Genomic DNA, 19,233 nt, shown 5'->3' with positions numbered 1-19,233 from the left:
CTTATATGAGGTGTGTTTTTGTTTTTGTTTTCAACGATCCTCTTACTCTTTCTAACAGGTCCAAAAAAGATAAAAGCAAAGGCGTCGTGAAGGCTGAGGCGTCGGACCCCGAGCCAGAGGGCCTCACTCTGCTCGTCCCTGACATCCAGAGGACCGCGGAGATCGTGTACGCCGCCACCACCAGCCTGAGACAGGCCAACCAAGGTACGGAACGCACAGATCAAATCATGCTCCGGGCCGTGGGTCCCCCGTTTTACTTCCTTTCAGTAATCCTTGTGCGTCCTACTAACAGCTTTGTCCTGAAGCCGACACTTTGCCTGCTGCACCCGTTAATAAAAAATCCTTATTATTGCAGGACTCATTTGTTCGGTTCTCTTTCTTCTTTATTAAAATGAAATTACTGGATCAAAATAGTCTCTGCCATGGGAAATGGCTTCAACCATACGCTCAACACACTGCTAAACAGGGTCGTGTCTCCCTTCGTGACTTCTCTGAGTAGTAATTGGTCGGAGTAACTTCAGTTTTAAATGAGTTCCCCAGACCTGGAGGCTGAATGCTGAAAATGCCTGCTTAACCCGTAGTGACAGTATTGAACTCTCCCGGTCCAGTCTCCTCTGCCGGCTCTGTCTATTGCCAACGGAGCGATCTGCATTCGGTATAGGTGCGTCACAGTGCGTTGTGCTCCAGGCCCTGATCAGGAATCTTTATTTTTTTTTCTTCAGTATGATTAAGCTATTCTTTTTAGGAGGTCAGTGAAGGGATTTATTCTGACATGCTAGAAGACTGGAGCGTTCTTTACTTTAAATCATATTGTCATTTTACCCTCCACCTCCTCTCATCATTTGAGGTCAGGAGATTGTTGACTGGAGATTATTCAGAAGACCGCAATATTAGGCAAAGTGGGTCAAGAAACTTACCACTTTCTTAACTTAAAATGGACCAAATGTTACTGTAAGATTTTAGAACTATATGTTTTGTGCATTACTATAATAATGTCTCACAAATTGCCTTTAATTTCACAAGTAATATAGATTTAAGCTGCAGGTGCAATAGTAAGTAAGAAAGTGTTTAGCAAACGGTTCTTCTGTGTGTTCAGTGCTGAAATAAACCTGACCCATAAGATTTATTCGTATAAACACTAATGAAGCCAAAAGAGATAAATCCTCGTGGAATCATGCAGCTAATCGTGCTTTAAAAAGTGTCCAGGCTGCACAAAGTGGCAGGTGAAAAAGGAATGCAACGTAGGGCTGAGAATCGCCGCCGGAAGGCTTCGGTCTAATGCCAGGTTCCCGGGCTGTAAATGTGGCGATCTAACCCCTGGTGTCCCATTATTCAAGGGAGATAAAAAGCAGCTTATCGATGTGACCGTAATGTTTGATTGAACGGGCTCACCCTCCTTCATCCGCACTGTACACATTATTAATTAGCCCTCTTGCCTTACCGTCGCTCGTGACACACAGCCCATCAATGGCGAGTAAGTAAATGTTGAGGGCTGTCTTGATCCAAAGCCACAAATCAATTGGCTGTCACTTCACATAAAGAAATCTATATGATAAGAGTAGGTAGATTCACAACAAACTCCCCCCCCCCACAGATTCCCCGTAGAGCGATGCGTTTAATTAACTGCTTCATTACTACTTCATCTTTAAAGTGTAGACAAGCTGACGCGAGCGGTATTGATGTGTCTGATACCTAGTATGATATTGTGTAAAATATATTCAACCCTGTCAATACTGTGCAAGAAATATTAATATATCGATGTCTGGTTTTATGTGCTTCTCGCCCCACAAACTCGACTAATAGACCAATTAAATGCACCACTAATTTAATAAGTACCTCCTCTCTAATGGTCACAGCAATAGCTAGACAGCGTGAAAGGATAACCCTGGTGAAAAGAGCAGCAAGATGCATCCCAGCTAAATTTATTTTGTATACACTTGCTAATTTCACAGATTGTATTCAAATTGGTGGGGGATGGGACGGTTAATTCACAGGCAAAAAATAAATAAATAAACACGCTTTTGTCAGATTTTGACCGCACAGGAGCAGATGGTGTTTTTGCAAGAAGTCAAGTCACAGTGCCTGCTTTTAAAGATTTTAATGTTCTGGTTTGTTTCTGTCTTTGTGTTTTCTCCAACAGAGAAGAAGCTGGCGGAGTCTTCAAAGAAATCGTCTACCAGACCCAAACCGCTGTCGGTCCTGCGTTCCCTGGAGGAGAAATATGTGGCTGCTATGAAGAAACTGCAGTTCGGTAAGCTGAGAGCCACCGATTGGGGATATCACAGTCTCCCGTGGCTGGCTTTTGTTTTCATCCTTTATTGCTTAAGATGTTTTTCTATACAGCATCCCCTTTGAAACCGAACCAGACTATCGTCCGCACTTGTGTCAGATGTCATTCTAGCGCTGGATTGATTACTGTACTTTGATCTGTTGCGATTGATTTCGCAAACCAGAGACGTTGGCAGAAATCACTATGGGCATTGTAAAGGGTTTGTTTAGGCATAAATACAAAGTAAAGCCACTTCTTTCAACTGAAATAAAAACCTAAGGAATGCCAGGCTGCCAAGAAGGAAGATTCATTGTCCATTACCTCCACGAGCAGAGACATTTCAATCCTGCTTTCTCTCCTCTTCCAGACACATTTGAAATGGTTTCCGAGGATGAGGATGGCAAGCTCGTGTTCAAAGTGAACTACCATTACATGTCTCAGGTGAAGAATGCCAGTGATGCCAACAGTGCTGCCCGCGCCCGCCGCCTGGCACAGGAGGCAGTCACCCTCTCCACCTCCCTGCCTCTCTCCTCCTCCTCTAGCGTCTTTGTCAGGTGTGACGAGGAGAGACTGGATATTATGAAGGTAAGGCACCTAGACTGAATTGCTCTGCCCTTCGTTAAAGAAAAGAAACTTGTGGACTGAAGCTGTGGACAGTTTACTGTAGCGTTTGTGCTTTTATTTTGCAACATCGGTAGCACATGTTGTTTGGAAGTGTTGCGTCCTGTGTGTCAACACAACTGCGCAGCTCCACACAGCTGTCCTGAGTCTGTTGCCCAGCTTGTGTCGAGATTGTACAGTGAACATGGCACTGACTGTAAGCCCCTAGAAAGTGCTTGCAGATGCTGTTGTGTCCCGTGCTGGTTCAGCACTCGCAGAGCATGCAGGGAAATATGATCTTCAAGTCTTCTCCGATAAGAGTCAAAAGCACGCGTCTGTGAAGACCTGCTTACTTGAGGATTCGGTTCCCTCGTTTGAACTCTCGAGAGGCCGCTCTGAGTGGGGACGTGCGAAGGGGCAAAGACAAGCCGAGTGTCAACAGGTCGCCGTGGCTGTGCAGTGCAAACTCCTCGCCTTGGTCAGGTATCCTGACCTCCCGTGGAGTTTTTTAGGGCATTGCACTCTGGGATTGCGTTCGATGAGCCGAGCTTGTGAGTGCTCCGGTGTCAGAAGACGCTTACCGTCTCGGTGACACTGTTGCCCTTAAGCAATATAGACTAAATGCCAAGACTTAATTGTTATTGGGATTTAGAAGTGGTTACCTATGCCACGCTTAGTATAGCTTTTCGCAGCGATAGGTCACAGAGCTGCTTATTTCCTTCATTGCATGTCTGCCCTTTTCATGTTAAACATCTTGCGGCAAATTGTCACGTTTCGCTGCCATGTTTTACTTCCCCGTCTGACGATTTCAATATTCATGCCCATGCCCTGGCCTGCTTTGTCATGCCATCGCTCAGCTCCACCGTAGATTCCACGCCACGTCTCTCGCTTCTGAGAGCCATCAGACACCACCCTGTCGATATCTCGGGCGTGTGCTGTCTTCCCCCCGTATCTCACACGCCCATGTGCTCAGGACTGAGGAACTAAATTAACATTGGGCCACAGGCGCAGACATTGATTTCCCGAATGTATAATTTCTTTGGACCGTAAAGTACACAATGAGAGAGGAAGAACAAAATAAAAGGTTATTGTGACCAGCTTTCAATATATTCATTGGTTCAGGCAGAGTACTTGCTGATCAAATTAGTCTGAACATATATTATGACTGAGGAAAGACAGCGGAGAGTCCAGATGTTGGTTTAAACTCCCTCGTCTCTGACTGCGGTCCTGGGAGCTACAGTATCGCTCTGACAGCGTGCCGTGTACCTGCGACCTGTTCGTACCGTGCCGCTCAAGGAAATTAATTCCAGAACAGTTTATGTAAGTGTATTCGCAGGCCGATAAGAAATATCTCCTCGCGTTAATTAGAAAAGCTTTTAATACAAGGACAATGCCACTCCATTTTTAATTGCGCAGAGAGAAATTTACAATTTGCAGTGTTAATGCCTTTTGTTTTCATGCTGTATTGTTGCAGGTTCTTATCACGGGCCCTGCAGATACCCCTTATGCAAACGGCTGTTTTGAGTTCGACGTGTACTTCCCTCAAGACTACCCGAATTCACCTCCTCTCGTCAACCTGGAGACCACAGGGGGTCACAGCGTGCGCTTTAATCCAAATCTTTACAATGACGGCAAAGTGAGTAACACCGTTTTTCTATCTATCTTTGGGCAGGTCTTGTTCTCCAGGCGGCGATTCTCATTAATCCTTCCTTTCGCATGGCAAATGATGACATCACTCCGGAGGACCTTGCTTTGTGCCTTTTCAGGACAAGACACTGATTTACAGAAGCTGCGCTGCCAGTGAATAAATCACAGCAGGGCAAGAGACGCCAATGATGGCAAGGGAGATTCTGTTACTGTGTTGTCTTCTGTGAAAACTTTATCCGTTTCATAATTCATGAAAAATTATTCATAGCCTGGTATGTGCACGGGGGGTGTATAGTAAGGTAACATCCATCAGAAACCATGCTGGTGTGATCCTAGTGAAAACAACAAGGATTTAACTTTCTAAATAAATCACAGTGAAGGACAACAAGTAAAGTGGCTGCAGTCTGTTGACCAAGCATTGTTAAGCATGATATGTTATTACTTTTGTTTAAGATGTGCAGTGATTTGGATGTTTAAAGAAGCTCCTCCGGCCTCTTGGATCTGCTTTTGTTCATTAGCAGCACTTTGACAGTGAACATCTATATTCATAATGGAAAGAGACAGCTGCCAAAAGTCCTGTATTGCCATGTACGTGTGAGGTAATCAGGTACAAGGTCTTAATGTGAAGTACATACACATGATTGTTGGGACGAGAACAGCGATCTCTGTGTGTCATCATTCATCTCACTGGCACATTTTTTATGAAGAAAGGCTTTCAGGGCATATAGAATAAGGAGCTCTCCATTATGCCCTATTAACGATGTGTTTTTCCACCATTTCCAGGTGTGTTTAAGTATCCTCAACACCTGGCACGGGAGACCAGAGGAGAAGTGGAACCCTCAGACCTCAAGCTTTTTACAAGTAAGTTTAGTTTCCTCGGGTTGGGGGGGGGGGGGGGGTTGGAAATGAACTCTTGCGAAGTTCCTCAATTAGTGATTTGCATCTAGGATATATACAGGAAATAAGAAAATAAAAATACCAGTGTACGTCTTAGAGTCAGAAAACTCCCACCAATACGCTGCCATACAGAGAGCAGTACCAAGTAAGTGCATCTTTTGGCAGGAAGGGACTTGTCATCTATTTAGATATATGCACACATGTCACAAATTAGAGGGTGTCATAATTGAAGAAAGGTTTACACTCATTAACATGAGCAGCAGTGCTGTGTGTGACTTTTCCGCCACAGACGTGTGATGTGTGAATTGTAGAAGCCCTGTTGTTGTCTGTCTGTTCGGACTAAGAGCTCGGCTCTCTCCGGCGGCGTCCTGAAAGCCTGTTGGTGTGGTTACATTTATCAGTGTAATATAGCCATAAATCTTGCGGTTCGAGAGGGAAGAAATTCCGCAACCTGTCTGGAAACAATAGGAGCTGTCTACGCAGTGCTCGTGTTATAGCGTGCTGCTGAAGAGAGCTGCTCTCAGTCGCTGGGTGGCTCAATTAATCATGTAATGCTTTGTAAGTGCAGTGTGTTCTAACTCACAGCACAGCCAATTAGCTCATTGTGCGCCTATTATCTTTTAATTAAAGTGGAATGGGAATGCCGCACAGTTACCAGTCCTTCGGTTCCAATTCGCTTTTAATAAGCTTTTACAGGGGGAGATTAGCAAAGCAACTGTGCGCTGTGTTGTGCACATTGATTTTAAATATGCGCAGGAGATTCATGGAGTAGCCCTTTGCTTAGGCCGAAGAGAGACGGTCAATATTGTAGTCGATGCAGATGTACCTGAAATATGGTTATACATACACAATTATTAACATGATAAGGCCAGTCTGGGCTTTGAGTTGAAGAAATATATTAAGATCTGATTACAGAAATGATTTTAGTCCACGCAGGCATCACTAGTCAAACCAAGACCCTTTCCCACTGGGATTGACATCTCTTGCATCCCAATGGGAAAGAAACTGCACATTGGTGGAGCTCAGACCTCCAAATGAGTGGAAAAACAAAGGCATCCGTCCTTGTTGTTCCCAAAGTGGGCCGAACACATTCCTCCCTCTATCTGATTTGCATAATAAAGATAACCGCAATCGCACTGACGAGGGCACAGATGTTAATTGAAAACATGATGCGTGCACTCTTCCCCGTTTCCCCCTCCTTTGCCGGAGCATTAACTTAATCGTTAATAATAAGGGATGCATCTCCGAATTGGGGAAGGGATTCTGTTGTGAATGGTCTCTGACGCTCTGTGGTCCTCACCCTCCGTCTCTAGGTGCTGGTGTCCGTGCAGTCTCTAATCCTGGTGGCTGAGCCCTACTTCAACGAACCGGGGTACGAGAGGTCGCGGGGTACGCCCAGCGGCACACAGAGTTCCCGGGAGTACGACGGCAACATCCGGCAAGCCACGGTCAAGTGGGCCATGCTGGAGCAGATGCGCAACCCTTCCCCCTGCTTCAAAGAGGTACGTGGTGCCAAGGCTTAGTGGGATGGGCGGTGAGGGGCCGGTTTCATTATAATTAAAGCAAATTTACTGATAAACAGACACAGCATGACATGCAGACTTGTTGAATGTTCGCATCAGTGTGAACATTCAACAAGTTTGCATGTCATGCTGTGTCTGTTTATTAGTTCCCAGGTAGACAGGATCCTTACAGATCCAGTCATCTTTCCTCTCTCTCTCTCTCTCTCTCTCTCTCTCTCTCTCTCTCTCGTCCTTGACACCGGATAATGTAGAGACAGATTGTGATCAGTTACTTTTCCAGCCCCTGAGAACGAGCTATATTTGTAATGCTTTTCGCGAGGAGGGCGGCACGTAGCCGGACTCTGATGGGGAACACGCCTGGAGCGAGATAAATCCCGGTGTAGTTAGTCTCCGAGAGGTGTAATCACTCAAAGGAGGCCAGATAATGCTCACCCCCAAACCTTCTGCATTACCTGCCTCTGATGGAACCGTAATTGAAAGTGTGGTTGGAGGCCCGTGCGTCTGAGCTCTTAATTGAATAGGATTGTCTTGGGGAAGAGGGAACAGAAGTAGCTGTAACTTTTCAAATCATTTGTGCCCGTCGTACGAGCTGTGACACTGCGGCGTCTCCCGGTGGGTTTTTCCACGCGGAATCCGCTCATGTCCGTGTCTGTGGGGATGTCTGTAACCTTCTCGAAGTGGTTGAGATCATTTCTCTGCTGTGCAGCTGTACAATGACAATCTCTGCAAGGAACAGGCATAGCGTATTACAAGAGCTTCGGATGCAATGGAGATATTTTGCGGGCTCCGTACTTCAAATGTAATTGGTTTCATCTCGCGTCTCTATTTAACGAGTCAGTGCATGTCACACACTTATGGCAATGTTAAATGGCTTCTCAGAAACTGTGGAACACTTGTATCTGTAGAGAACATTTCTGTAAAAACCTTGGTCTGTTATTGAATTGATAAGGAAATTAATTCATTAATCAATACCGGCTAAAAGCCAGCATGGGTTGAAACATTAGTTATGGGGGAAAATATCTGGATGAAAAGGGAAGAAGATGCAATTACATTCCCAGATGCCTGCATTCTGCCAAGTGCCTTGCTTTTGCCAAACAATAATGCATTTTCCAGCTCCACCTGAACTCTCCTGAAAGAGACAATCACTTTACTTCTTTTGAGGTGCAATTTATTTTCAGCGAGACATCATTTAACGAAACTCAGACAGCGACGAGGCATCTCTGTATCTGTGCTTCGTCTCCGCTGTGGATTGGGCCGTGTGGGCCTCTCGAGCCACATGATAGTTTTGGCAGTGTATCAGAACTAAGTGAGTTAAGAAGCCTGGTTGTATTAAGATTTCAACTGTTTTCTGTCGTTGCCTCCAGCAAACATTAGGGGATTCTAGTAAGGGGTCAGGAAGCATTGCTTTGTGCAAGTCAGTCAGTGTTCCCACAGCGATCAAAAGCAGTCTTCTGAAGAGGGAGCGAGACTGAAATATCGTGGCAGGCTTCGCGTTTATTAGATTTCTTTATGGAGTATTTTCTGTTTCAAGGACACGTCCAAATACAGACATCGTTTGAAAAAACCACTGCCGCCCCTACCTAGCGTTCGCCAAGTCCTCCCATACAGTACTTTCTAATGAGTCCACTACACGTTTGTGTCCCTGGAGCGGAAACAGTGTGTTTGGAGGTTCACTCTTGCTTGTTACTTAGTGTGTCGGTCGTCGCCCTGTTCTGATGCATTCTGGGTAGGGAGCCAGGATGTCAGTTATTGGGTGGCCCAACAGGAGTGCGTGCTCTTTCAGTAGTTAGCGAGTTAGGAGGCGTTTGCTTTTTGTTGATGGTAATAGGCGTGCAGATTGCATTGTGTTTAAGCACAGGTCTGAGTGAAGAATGATGAGCCCCTGACGTAAGAGCTGCTTGTGAACGGAGAGATTAGATTTGAACTGCAAACAGCAGGTACTCCAGGAGCGCCCGAAGATATTGCTTTCTCGCTCTCCTGAAATTCAATTAGTCTAATGTGACATTCCAGCTTCGTTCCCAACTGTCCTTGCAGTGTTCGGGTCTGACATCACCGAGATGGCATTGTTACTGAGATGTACGGCTACCGGCTCCATCGGTGTTCATCTCATAATCGTTTGTGCGTCATTATTGTTGTCAAAAGTGACTGTCTGTTTTTAAATGAGGTGTCGGATCTTTAACACGCGCACACACAGCAGGGAGAGTCAAATCTCCCGTTTCCACTCCCCTACAACACAAGGAGTTTAATAAAAATAATGATCATGATTCCCCCCCCTTTTCAGAGCAGACCAACTTATTTTACATTGTTTGATTATCGTTCTTTGAGTTTTTAGTGCTTCAGAAATCCTGACCAATGTGTTTCATATCAAAGCCCTGACCTTTAATAAACCTAAAAATCATGTTCCTGGGAGTGGTGGCTACTGATTTTTATTTTGCCACTATTCTTTTTCATTTTTTAATCTGTGAACCCGACGCTCCAATGTGTTGGAGTGCGTTTGTGTTTTTATTTCTATGCCTGTTGATAGGAGTTGTCTTTAAAAGAGAGAGGGGAAAAACAAACAAACAAACGAACCAAACGTCTTGTATGGATGGCTGGCTCCGTGGCCAGCTGCAGTGTGAAGTGTCGAAGCCCCGGGCGTTGGAGTTAATAATAGATCCGTTTCACTAAGGGATGCCCCTGGTCTCCTCTGTCACAGTGCACTATGGGAAAGCGTGGAGTCATATGTGATGCTTCATAGCTACCAGGGTTTCTGTGGTGACAGTGGTAAGTAGATATACCATCCTCGTCTGGTGTGTGCCAGCTGTAGCTGTGTAACGTGCACACACTTACAAGCAATCAAATAAAAACACGTCATGCTTGCATAGATGCATCACTCCACTAGTTTCCCTTTCCATACAAGATATCCTTGCATTTGTGTATTGGGGAATTAAAGGCAAATAAAGCAACTACAAGTAAAACGTGTACAGTGAGGGGAAAAAAGTATTTGATCCCCTGCTGATTTTGTACGTTTGCCCACTGACAAAGAAATGATCAGTCTATAATTTTAATGGTAGGTGTATTTTAACAGTGAGAGACAGAATAACAACAAAAAAATCCAGAAAAACACATTTCAAAAAAGTTATAAATTGATTTGCATGTTAATGAGGGAAATAAGTATTTGACCCCTTCGACTTAGTACTTGGTGGCAAAACCCTTGTTGGCAATCACAGAGGTCAGACGTTTCTTGTAGTTGACCACCAGGTTTGCACACATCTCAGGAGGGATTTTGTCCCACTCCTCTTTGCAGATCCTCTCCAAGTCATTAAGGTTTCGAGGCTGATGTTTGGCAACTTGAACCTTCTGCTCCCTCCACAGATTTTCTATGGGATTAAGGTCTGGAGACTGGCTAGGCCACTCCAGGACCTTAATGTGCTTCTTCTTGAGCCACTCCTTTGTTGCCTTGGCTGTGTGTTTTGGGTCATTGTCATGCTGGAATACCCATCCACGACCCATTTTCAATGCCCTGGCTGAGGGAAGGAGGTTCTCACCCAAGATTTGACGGTACATGGCCCCGTCCATCGTCCCTTTGATGCGGTGCAGTTGTCCTGTCCCCTTAGCAGAAAAACACCCCCAAAGCATAATGTTTCCACCTCCATGTTTGACGGTGGGATGGTGTTCTTGGGGTCATTCCTCCTCCTCCAAACACGGCGAGTTGAGTTAATGCCAAAGAGCTTGATTTTGGTCTCATCTGACCACAACACTTTCACCCAGTTCTCCTCTGAATCATTCAGATGTTCATTGGCAAACTTCAGACGGGCCTGTACATGTGCTTTCTTGAGCAGGGGGACCTTGCGGCCGCTGCAGGATTTCAGTCCTTCACGGTGTAGTGTGTTACCAATTGTTTTCTTGGTGACTATGGTCCCAGCTGCCTTGAGATCATTAACAAGATCCTCCCGTGTAGTTCTGGGCTGATTCCTCACCGTTCTCATGATCATTGAAACTTGAGATCTTGCATGGAGTCCCAGACCGAGGGAGACTGACAGTTATTTTGTGTTTCTTCCATTTGCGAATAATCGCAGCAACTGTTGTCACCTTCTCACCAAGCTGCTTGGCGATGGTCTTGTAGCTCATTCCAGCCTTGTGTAGGTCTACAATCTTGTCCCTGACATCCTTGGACAGCTCTTTGGTCTTGGCCATGGTGGAGAGTTTGGAATCTGATTGATTGATTGCTTCTGTGGACAGGTGTCTTTTATACAGGTAACGAGCTGAGATTAGGAGAGTCCCTTTAAGAGAGTCTCAGCTCGTTACCTGTATAAAAGACACCTGGGAGCCAGAAATCTTGCTGATTGATAGGGGATCAAATACTTATTTCCCTCATTAACATGCAAATCAATTTATAACTTTTTTGAAATGCGTTTTTCTGGATTTTTTTGTTGTTATTCTGTCTCTCACTGTTAAAATACACCTACCATTAAAATTATAGACTGATCATTTCTTTGTCAGTGGGCAAACGTACAAAATCAGCAGGGGATCAAATACTTTTTTCCCCCACTGTATATATAGATGCATTGCCTCCGAATGTGTTCCTTACGGGACATTATTCTGTTTGTTAGAGCTTCACGGCGTTGATCCCCAGGACATCAGTGTCACAAAGAGCTGCTAGACTTCAGTCTCCTGGCTCATCCTGGAGGTCCAATTTTGTCTATTCCATAAAAACAATAAATCTAAGTAAGGAAACCTAATTGCAGTTTATTGTTATGTTATTGTAGCCTTCTCTGCATCCGAAATATTAAAGTCGTAAATCACGGTGGATTTTATTGGCAAGCCCGGTATCGGCACACCTATCCTGAGAGCCCACTGACCCCGCAGGAAACGCAGCGCTCCGGGATTTCATGTTACATACGTGGCTTACGTGTGCTGCGTTCAGCTGCATCAGTCAGTATTGAATTGTTTAATTTTAGAAACCATTTAATGTCAGATTAATCTTGATTTTTGGATTGAGGAGTCGCACTTCAGATGTGATGTCCTTGCAACCCCCCCTACTTTAATAAATAAATACATGAGACACAGCTCTTATAATGTTGTTATGTTGAATATTAGAAGCAGCACACAACCCCTGGGCTAGGAAATGACATCGGAAACGTTAGGAGTATATGTAGTCCACTTTGAATGTTTCTCAAAAGTAAGAAGAACAAAGTTAATGACAAACAAGTGATTCATATATGCCCTTGACTTCCCTCCTCTGAGGATATTGAGCCGCCCAGGCGGTGTTTATCAGGTGTGTTTGAGCGTGCTCCGCTCGGTGGTGTGGCGGGGGGGGACCTCTTGTACATGTCGAGCGGTCTCTGTGATCAGTGTGAGTAAATGAGATGATTCATATTGAAGACAACGCACTGAAAAGGATCATCCCGGGAGAACAGGAAAAGCATGGAGTCCATTACGTTTTCAAATTGAGCTCATTCAAATAAAGCAATACATTAAATGGATACATAAATACTGATTTCAGGACTTAAAATGGTGCCGAGTTATTAGTCACTCCTGGCTGCAAAGGCGCACAGAAAAGTGACGTCACAGAGAGGTGAGGCCGGACTGCGTCTCAGTGGCAGGTGGATGGAGACGTGGCGGTGTCTCTGCTGCAGCCTAATCAGGTCACTGCCTCAACGGGAGCACGGCCCTGCTTGACGTCTGTGTGGCAGAGTAATCAGAGCACCGGTGTGAGAGAGGGATAAATCACAGCTCTGTCGAGGCGGGGGTCTTCACGTGGGAACGTAGACCCAACCTGAGACGTTTGCAGGGGAAAATATTAATAATAACAACAATAATAAAGGAAGACTAACAGAACCCTCAAACTTTCTTGCTATATAAATTTGTTCAAAGCTGGTTGCGATTGCCTTCTGCAGAGGTCAAACAAGAAAAATCTAAGTTGTCATGCTTTCCAGTACAGATAGAAACACCATCCTCTCCCCTGCTGTTCGGTATTTAAATAAAATATATCTTTCAGATTTATCAAGGCCTGCCAGGGGATTGGGGGCTCTTGGGGTATTTTCACAAAGAATTTTAACTAGCTAAGGGGAAAAACAAAAACATTCACTTCCACCTCCAGAAACTTTCTAACGTGAGATTGGATCACCACGTTATTGTCTGACATATTTCTTCTACTAGGCAGTGAGAGGACAAGCCGCTTCAAATGTGCAGTGAATACTAATAGTAAGATTAGTTGTGAATCCTTTGAGAGACGGGAAACTTGGAGCTTGTGATGATTGTGGCGCTCGAATCTCGGTGCTGGTGGCAGGGCAGGGCAGGCTGACTGTGCCTCTGAACGGCACATCCCTAGCACAGCCTGCTTTGTTTGGATTCTCCCTTCGCCTGTCATCGCTAAGCTTAAAAATATCCAGTGTATAAACGTGTAACGTGTACAAAGTATAAACTCCAGACGAATCGGAGCGTCTGCCAATAGTGCAGGATGTCACAAATATGCAGCTGTTGAGCGATGTGTCTGCCCCGCATGCACAGCTTCTTGCAGATGTTATAATCTACATATCGCCGCGGACAGACTTGGCTTCAGTCAGACGGACTCTCCTCGCGCCAACTGCATCACTTTGTCATATTTTATCCCCTATTAAACCCTGTCTGCCAAGAGCATGGTGGGAATCACATTGCCGCTTGTAACGTGTTGATCTCCATCTGGCCGGGGGGCCTGGAGGGGGAATCCCCTCGGCCTGGGACCGCCGTGTCTCCGTGGGTCTTTGTGTCTGATGTCTTCTGTGACCTTGTCTCTCCAGGTGATTCACAAGCACTTCTACCTGAAGAGAGCGGAGATCATGGCGCAGTGCGAGGAGTGGATCGCCGACATCCAGCAGTACAGCAGCGACAAGAGGGTGGGCAGGACCATGTCTCATCACGCGGCCGCACTCAAGGTACTGAGGGGTGACAGTGGGAGAGAGGAAAGGTTCCCCCTATAGCAAGGTTTAGGCAAAACTGGAGGCACTTCCGATTCCCTGCAGAGCTGCTCAGCAGGGAATCATTAGTGCCTCCAGTTTTGAAGGGTCCGACAGTCCGGACCGTCTCAGACACGTGTTCTGTGCAAGTCACGGCACTGGGAAAAGCAAAGTCAATCATTTCTCGCGTGTCTTTGCAGCGACACACGGCCCAGCTGCGCGAGGAGCTGCTCAAGCTGCCCTGTCCTGACGGGCTGGAGCCGGACGGCGAGGAGTTCTCGGAGAAGAGCGCCACCCTGCTGAGCGCCGCCAAGGAGCCCCCCGGCCACGAGGCGGAGAAGCCGGGCGGCAGCATGGACTCCCACTGTGGCGACGGCAAGCTATGAGCCCCGGACCCCGGAGTCAACCCCATTCTTATCACTATTATTATTAAATAGACTTGACGGCTTCGAAGCACAAGCCAAATTTTGTCAATATTTGTATGTAAGAATCTAATTATGTAACAGTTGCAAAGAAAAACAAACAAAACCGACAGACAAACAGACGACAAAAACCAACACGAAATGAAACAAAACGACCCCGAACCCATGCTATGCCCTTAAGGAAATACAGTTTAAATCAAACGATCTTTTATTTACCTGTAAAAGAGTGTAAACTTTTTTTTTTTGTGCTTTTATTTTTCAATTGTGAAATAACCACTGATTGGTATGTTATTAAACTTGTTTATGTATACATAATGACAGAGGACATCACCGATTATATAAGGGAACTACCTTTAGAAAAGAATGTTTACTGAATGTTAATTTTCATTTTGGACTGTTAGAGCAAGGACAGTTGTAACCAAGAATATATTGGTCTTTCTTTAAGGAAACTATTTAAAAAAAGAAAAAAACTAAAAAGAAAACACACGCACACACATCAATTGGAGAGATCTTATGGTTGCCCATTTACATTGCTTATTTGATTTCTACAGACTCCTGTAAACTTCAATAAAAGCTAAATGGACATTCTTTATTGCTATGATTGATTACTTGTTACCTTTTTACTGGCTGGATTACATGTCTGATGAATACATACACTTGTAATTACAGAGTTGGAATATTTTAATTTTGCCTATACTCGTTTTAAATGCAAGTTTAATAAATGCAATTTGTTTTACTTTCTGCGGATGTATGAATCTCAGGATGCTTGAGTGGAATTGGATTGTATATAATGAACTGACTTGGCGTGATATGGCAGTTCTTGCTGTGCCTTCTTTGATGGTATAACTCAAATTGCACTGCATACCACCAGTCAGAGACCATTACCACGCTCAGAAACATGTCATTTACTGTTATTTGCTCTTTGAGGTTTTCTCTCATTAAATATTTAATTTCGATGGACAGAAATCTCTTGCTGTAAATTGTGAAAGCTTTTACCTGTGGAATTGTAGATACGGGCTACACTTAAAAATGAGTATTTATTTGTTTCTCAGTGGAACATCTAAATGCACATCCAACCGAGTCCTTTTCTGTGTTTTTCAAGAGTGTTTTGAGAGAACTGTGCTGTGAAAGCAGACGAGAGTAAATCATATTAGCGTCAGAATAGTCTGTGCCGCACTGTGGTGTAACTAGCCTAGTTTTTCAAGGAGAATGGTCGATTCATTGTAATGGTCTGAACCACTGTTGATTTTAAATACACCTTCTGACTAAGATCGATGTTTTTTTTGTTTTGTTTTTTTTTGTTTTTTGTTCACATGTTTTACAGAGTAATTACCTTTGTAAGAATGTAATAAAAGGTTTTCTATTTAATGGGTTCTTTTCACCATTTAATAGGCATACAACGGCTTTTCTTTTTGCAGCGTATCACATAGCAGACTAGTACAGGCCGATTGGGTAGAGTTTAACTTTAGAAAAGAATGAAAACCCTCTGGCTACCCCCCATGGTGAATAACAGGTCAAAACAACCCTCTGAGGTGCGTTAGAACGGCCACAGTAATTGTACACAACAAGAATAGGCCCGAAAGGGCAATCTGGAAATCCAGCTTCTCAAACAAGGCATGCATCGATACAGAACTATAGGTTTTACTTCCCTTGTGCTGGATTCAGTGTCAGAAAGTGTATTTTTCATAGGCCCCCCCAAGAGAAGAGTTCTGATGAAAAATGATTAATTATCCAGTGATTCTCTGGATCGATCCTTCAGGTGAACTCGGGTCTCTGCAAAATGTACGATGCGGTTCCCTGAAGGTGGGGGGGGATTCCCAGAATGCACCGCGTGGTGTCAAGATTTGTGTTGTGATGAACTTCTGAGACACTTTTACTATAACCACTGTTACAACTACCTTTTATTTGTGGGAATTCTTAACTAGGAGGAGTGTATAATTTGTTTTAATTATTTTACCACCCTACATTACTTTTATTTCCTTTTGTATTATAGCATTTTCACTAGCAGCTTAGTGTACAACCACCTGGAGGTACCAACTGCAGTTTGCATCTTTGTGTCATCTTGGATTTCCCCAAATCTCTGAAGGAAGTGAAAAGGAAAAGAACTATCAGTGAATGCATGTATGTAATGTATATATTCACCCTGGCATTGGCAGTTCAGATCAGATGACAGTGTTAACATTCTTTGGCAAAACATCCAAAAATGCTTTTGACTGTGTGTGAGTGTGTGTGTGTGCACGCCCTCCTGCAGTCCTCCTCTTTGAGCTTCTTTATGAAAACACAGAAGTTACCAATGGGGAAAACGCATATAAATACTGAAGTGTGAACTGAGGCATCTAGACTGAAAGGGTGTGGGTTGCCGAGCGTTTTTACGAGATTCTCGGCCCCCCAGCACTTGAACAGGGTAAACACTACAATACAGATGGTTACAGATGTGGAAACAACTAGAGAGGAATGCAATTGGTGTCATTTCTATTCATCCCCTTCTCATGCCATGACAAATGCTTCTGAAACATAAAGCAACATGACCACCATTGCCCCGGGATGACTTTGGAAATACTCCCACGAAAGGTTAGCTTCAAGTTTGCATTATTGTCTATTCTAGATACTTCCACAGATGGTGAATGTACTGACATCTAACTGCACGGCTCAATAAGAAAGCAAGCTTTTTGATTTCCTCATTTATGTGCGCTCACTTGTCTTCCTTCTCTGTGGCTCAAAATGAGTGTGACCTTGTGACACAAATTCCCCGTTTTCTTGTTAAATCCACAGGATATAGCTGCCGAACGTCTCCAGTTCCCTGCGAGGCCGGAGTCGAAACCAGCACGGCTGAGGTAGTATCTTCACAATGTTGTTCTGGCTTGACTGCCGAGGGCCTGCTTGGTTCAGTTCAATTACAGCTGCTCTGAGCCGACCAGATGTTTTCGCTGGCAATCTTTCACAATGGGCCCAGACTCAGCAGCTCACATCTTGACTCACCTGGCACTCCGGCACTCCATGCTGCACTTGCACACTGTCCACCACTGGCATCCTCGGATCAATCATTCACGCCAGCATCTAATATACTGCCTACAATGATTAAAAATGCCTAGAATCTCTAACTCTCATCTCCTTTGACCAGTGCAGTACGCTATGCTGTGCTGAGATCATCTCTCTAATTGCCCCTCCAGTTGTTGGAAGCTCTTCACAATAGGCCAAAAGACATTTAGGGATATTGTTGATGTTTGCCACACACACACACACACACCACACCGCTCATAAGCTGGACAGGGCCTACAGGAGATGTGTGGGACTTCAGATAAAGCATTCAAAAGCCCGTCCCTCTGCTATTTAAACACCAAATATGCCTGACTGCTCCATACTAAACACAAATCTACACAGGTCCCTTTGTCTTTTTTTTAAGGTGGGAGTTGATGGGAAATCGGCATTTGTTCCGAGCACCCAGACCCGGTTTTGTTTCAGACAGATGTGATCTTTTTTTGTTCCTGTTGTTTGCATTTCTTTGTAGACTTGGAAAAAAACAAAACAATTATCCCTTATAAACGGTTGTCTATGAAGGGTATCTCTAGATGGGAGCCTCCATCCTTGAAGGCAGGGAGAGAAACATGAAGTCCTGCTGCTCCTCATCGCTCTCCTCTCCTGCCCAATCGCAGGCTTTGTCTCGCTGGTTATTCCCACGAGCAATGTTTACGCGCTCCGTCGAGTGAACCAAGATGGGATGGACAGAAAGGTCAAGCCAAGATACTGTTCATTACTGAAGCGCAACATGACTTTTCCTCAGGAAGCCGGTTTGCAGATTGACGTCCACACCCTGATGGCTGGTGTAGCTTCAAGTACGACTCCTTATTAAAATCCCCATTCAAATGTGTGTGTGTTTTTTTTAATATATATTTGATTCCCTGAAAAAGGTAGAAAGTTATCATCACAAAGCCACTTTCATTACTGGTAAGAATATATGCTCACTGAACAGTAAAATTGCTTCTTCAGAGCCCTGGTGAAAAGAAAGCAGAGCCCCTCCGCTTCCCCTGTATCACCCACAGCCTCCGATCGCTCCCCCACCCTGAGTCAAGCACACGAGGCACCGAAGGACCTCCTGCCACTTGGGATAATCAAGACAAATTACACCTTTCATTTTTATAAAAGGGTGCTCTGCACGAGGGTGAACCAGATGGAGCACGCGCTCAAACTGCCAGGAGAGAAATAAAAAGGAAGAAAACAATACAGAATACGAATAAAATAATCATTCAGGAGCCAATTAAAACCAGAGAAGTCCTCGGATCCCTAATTTCTTTGATGGAGGAGTAGAACGCATGACACCGAGAAGGGCCTCGAGAATAGCGCCTTCGCAAATGTGCATTTTAATAATTAACACACATCTTCATCCGTTTGCCAGACATACGCCCCCGCGATCGTATACAATATGTGGTGTGAGGGACAGAACCCGTTTGGACAGGACAGCTGTTTTCCTGGAGAATATCCATCCAGGGCAATGGTCCAATGGTCAAAGACGACCACACAGAAGATGAGAAGATGAAATCATAACCGTTTAAGGTGTGACATGGAAAAGAGAAGCCCTTCATCAACAGCAGTGGATTGACATAGGTTGATGGTGATGATATATATATATATATATATTTGTAATACAAGTATATGCATGTTAAAGCCATCGCCACTCTACCATTGCAGTGCATGCTTGGATATGCACTCTGCAAAAAGAAGGGACATAGTAAGGGATTATGTAAGATTGTAAAGCCGGAGAAGTAGTCAACAACGACTTTGGTTTGTAGCTTGGTTGCATAAATAAAGCACTATAAATGAGCATAAAACACAAGACCAATATAGCGATTTTGAATGCATGGGCGAGAGTGACCAACACACGCTGTCTGAAAACGTCTCTGAAAACGTCTGTGAAATCACACACGGTCCCTTAAGCGGCCAGCCGCACCGAGCTCCACTCC

At 44.6% G+C, this 19,233-nt stretch overlaps 1 protein-coding gene across 10 annotated transcripts in view; it reads left to right on the top strand.

The window, feature by feature from the left end:
* Positions 1-14,863, top strand: part of birc6 (baculoviral IAP repeat containing 6) — an 84,934-nt gene extending 70,071 nt beyond the window's left edge. For all 10 annotated transcript variants that reach the window (XM_066696541.1, XM_066696539.1, XM_066696536.1 and 7 more), the window contains exons 67-74: positions 59-204; positions 2,141-2,251; positions 2,637-2,854; positions 4,344-4,505; positions 5,300-5,377; positions 6,727-6,915; positions 13,698-13,832; positions 14,054-14,863. In XM_066696541.1, the coding sequence (XP_066552638.1) occupies positions 59-204; positions 2,141-2,251; positions 2,637-2,854; positions 4,344-4,505; positions 5,300-5,377; positions 6,727-6,915; positions 13,698-13,832; positions 14,054-14,239 (1,225 nt within the window). In that variant the 3' untranslated portion in view covers positions 14,240-14,863. The remainder of the gene's footprint in view (positions 1-58; positions 205-2,140; positions 2,252-2,636; positions 2,855-4,343; positions 4,506-5,299; positions 5,378-6,726; positions 6,916-13,697; positions 13,833-14,053) is intronic.
* The last annotated feature ends 4,370 nt before the right edge of the window (positions 14,864-19,233 follow it).

This window comes from Amia ocellicauda, chromosome 23 (genome assembly GCF_036373705.1).
Source record: "Amia ocellicauda isolate fAmiCal2 chromosome 23, fAmiCal2.hap1, whole genome shotgun sequence".
NCBI classification, from domain to species: Eukaryota; Metazoa; Chordata; class Actinopteri; order Amiiformes; family Amiidae; genus Amia; species Amia ocellicauda.
Note: the sequence above shows the minus strand (reverse complement) of the source record. Positions and strands in the feature narration are given on the sequence as shown.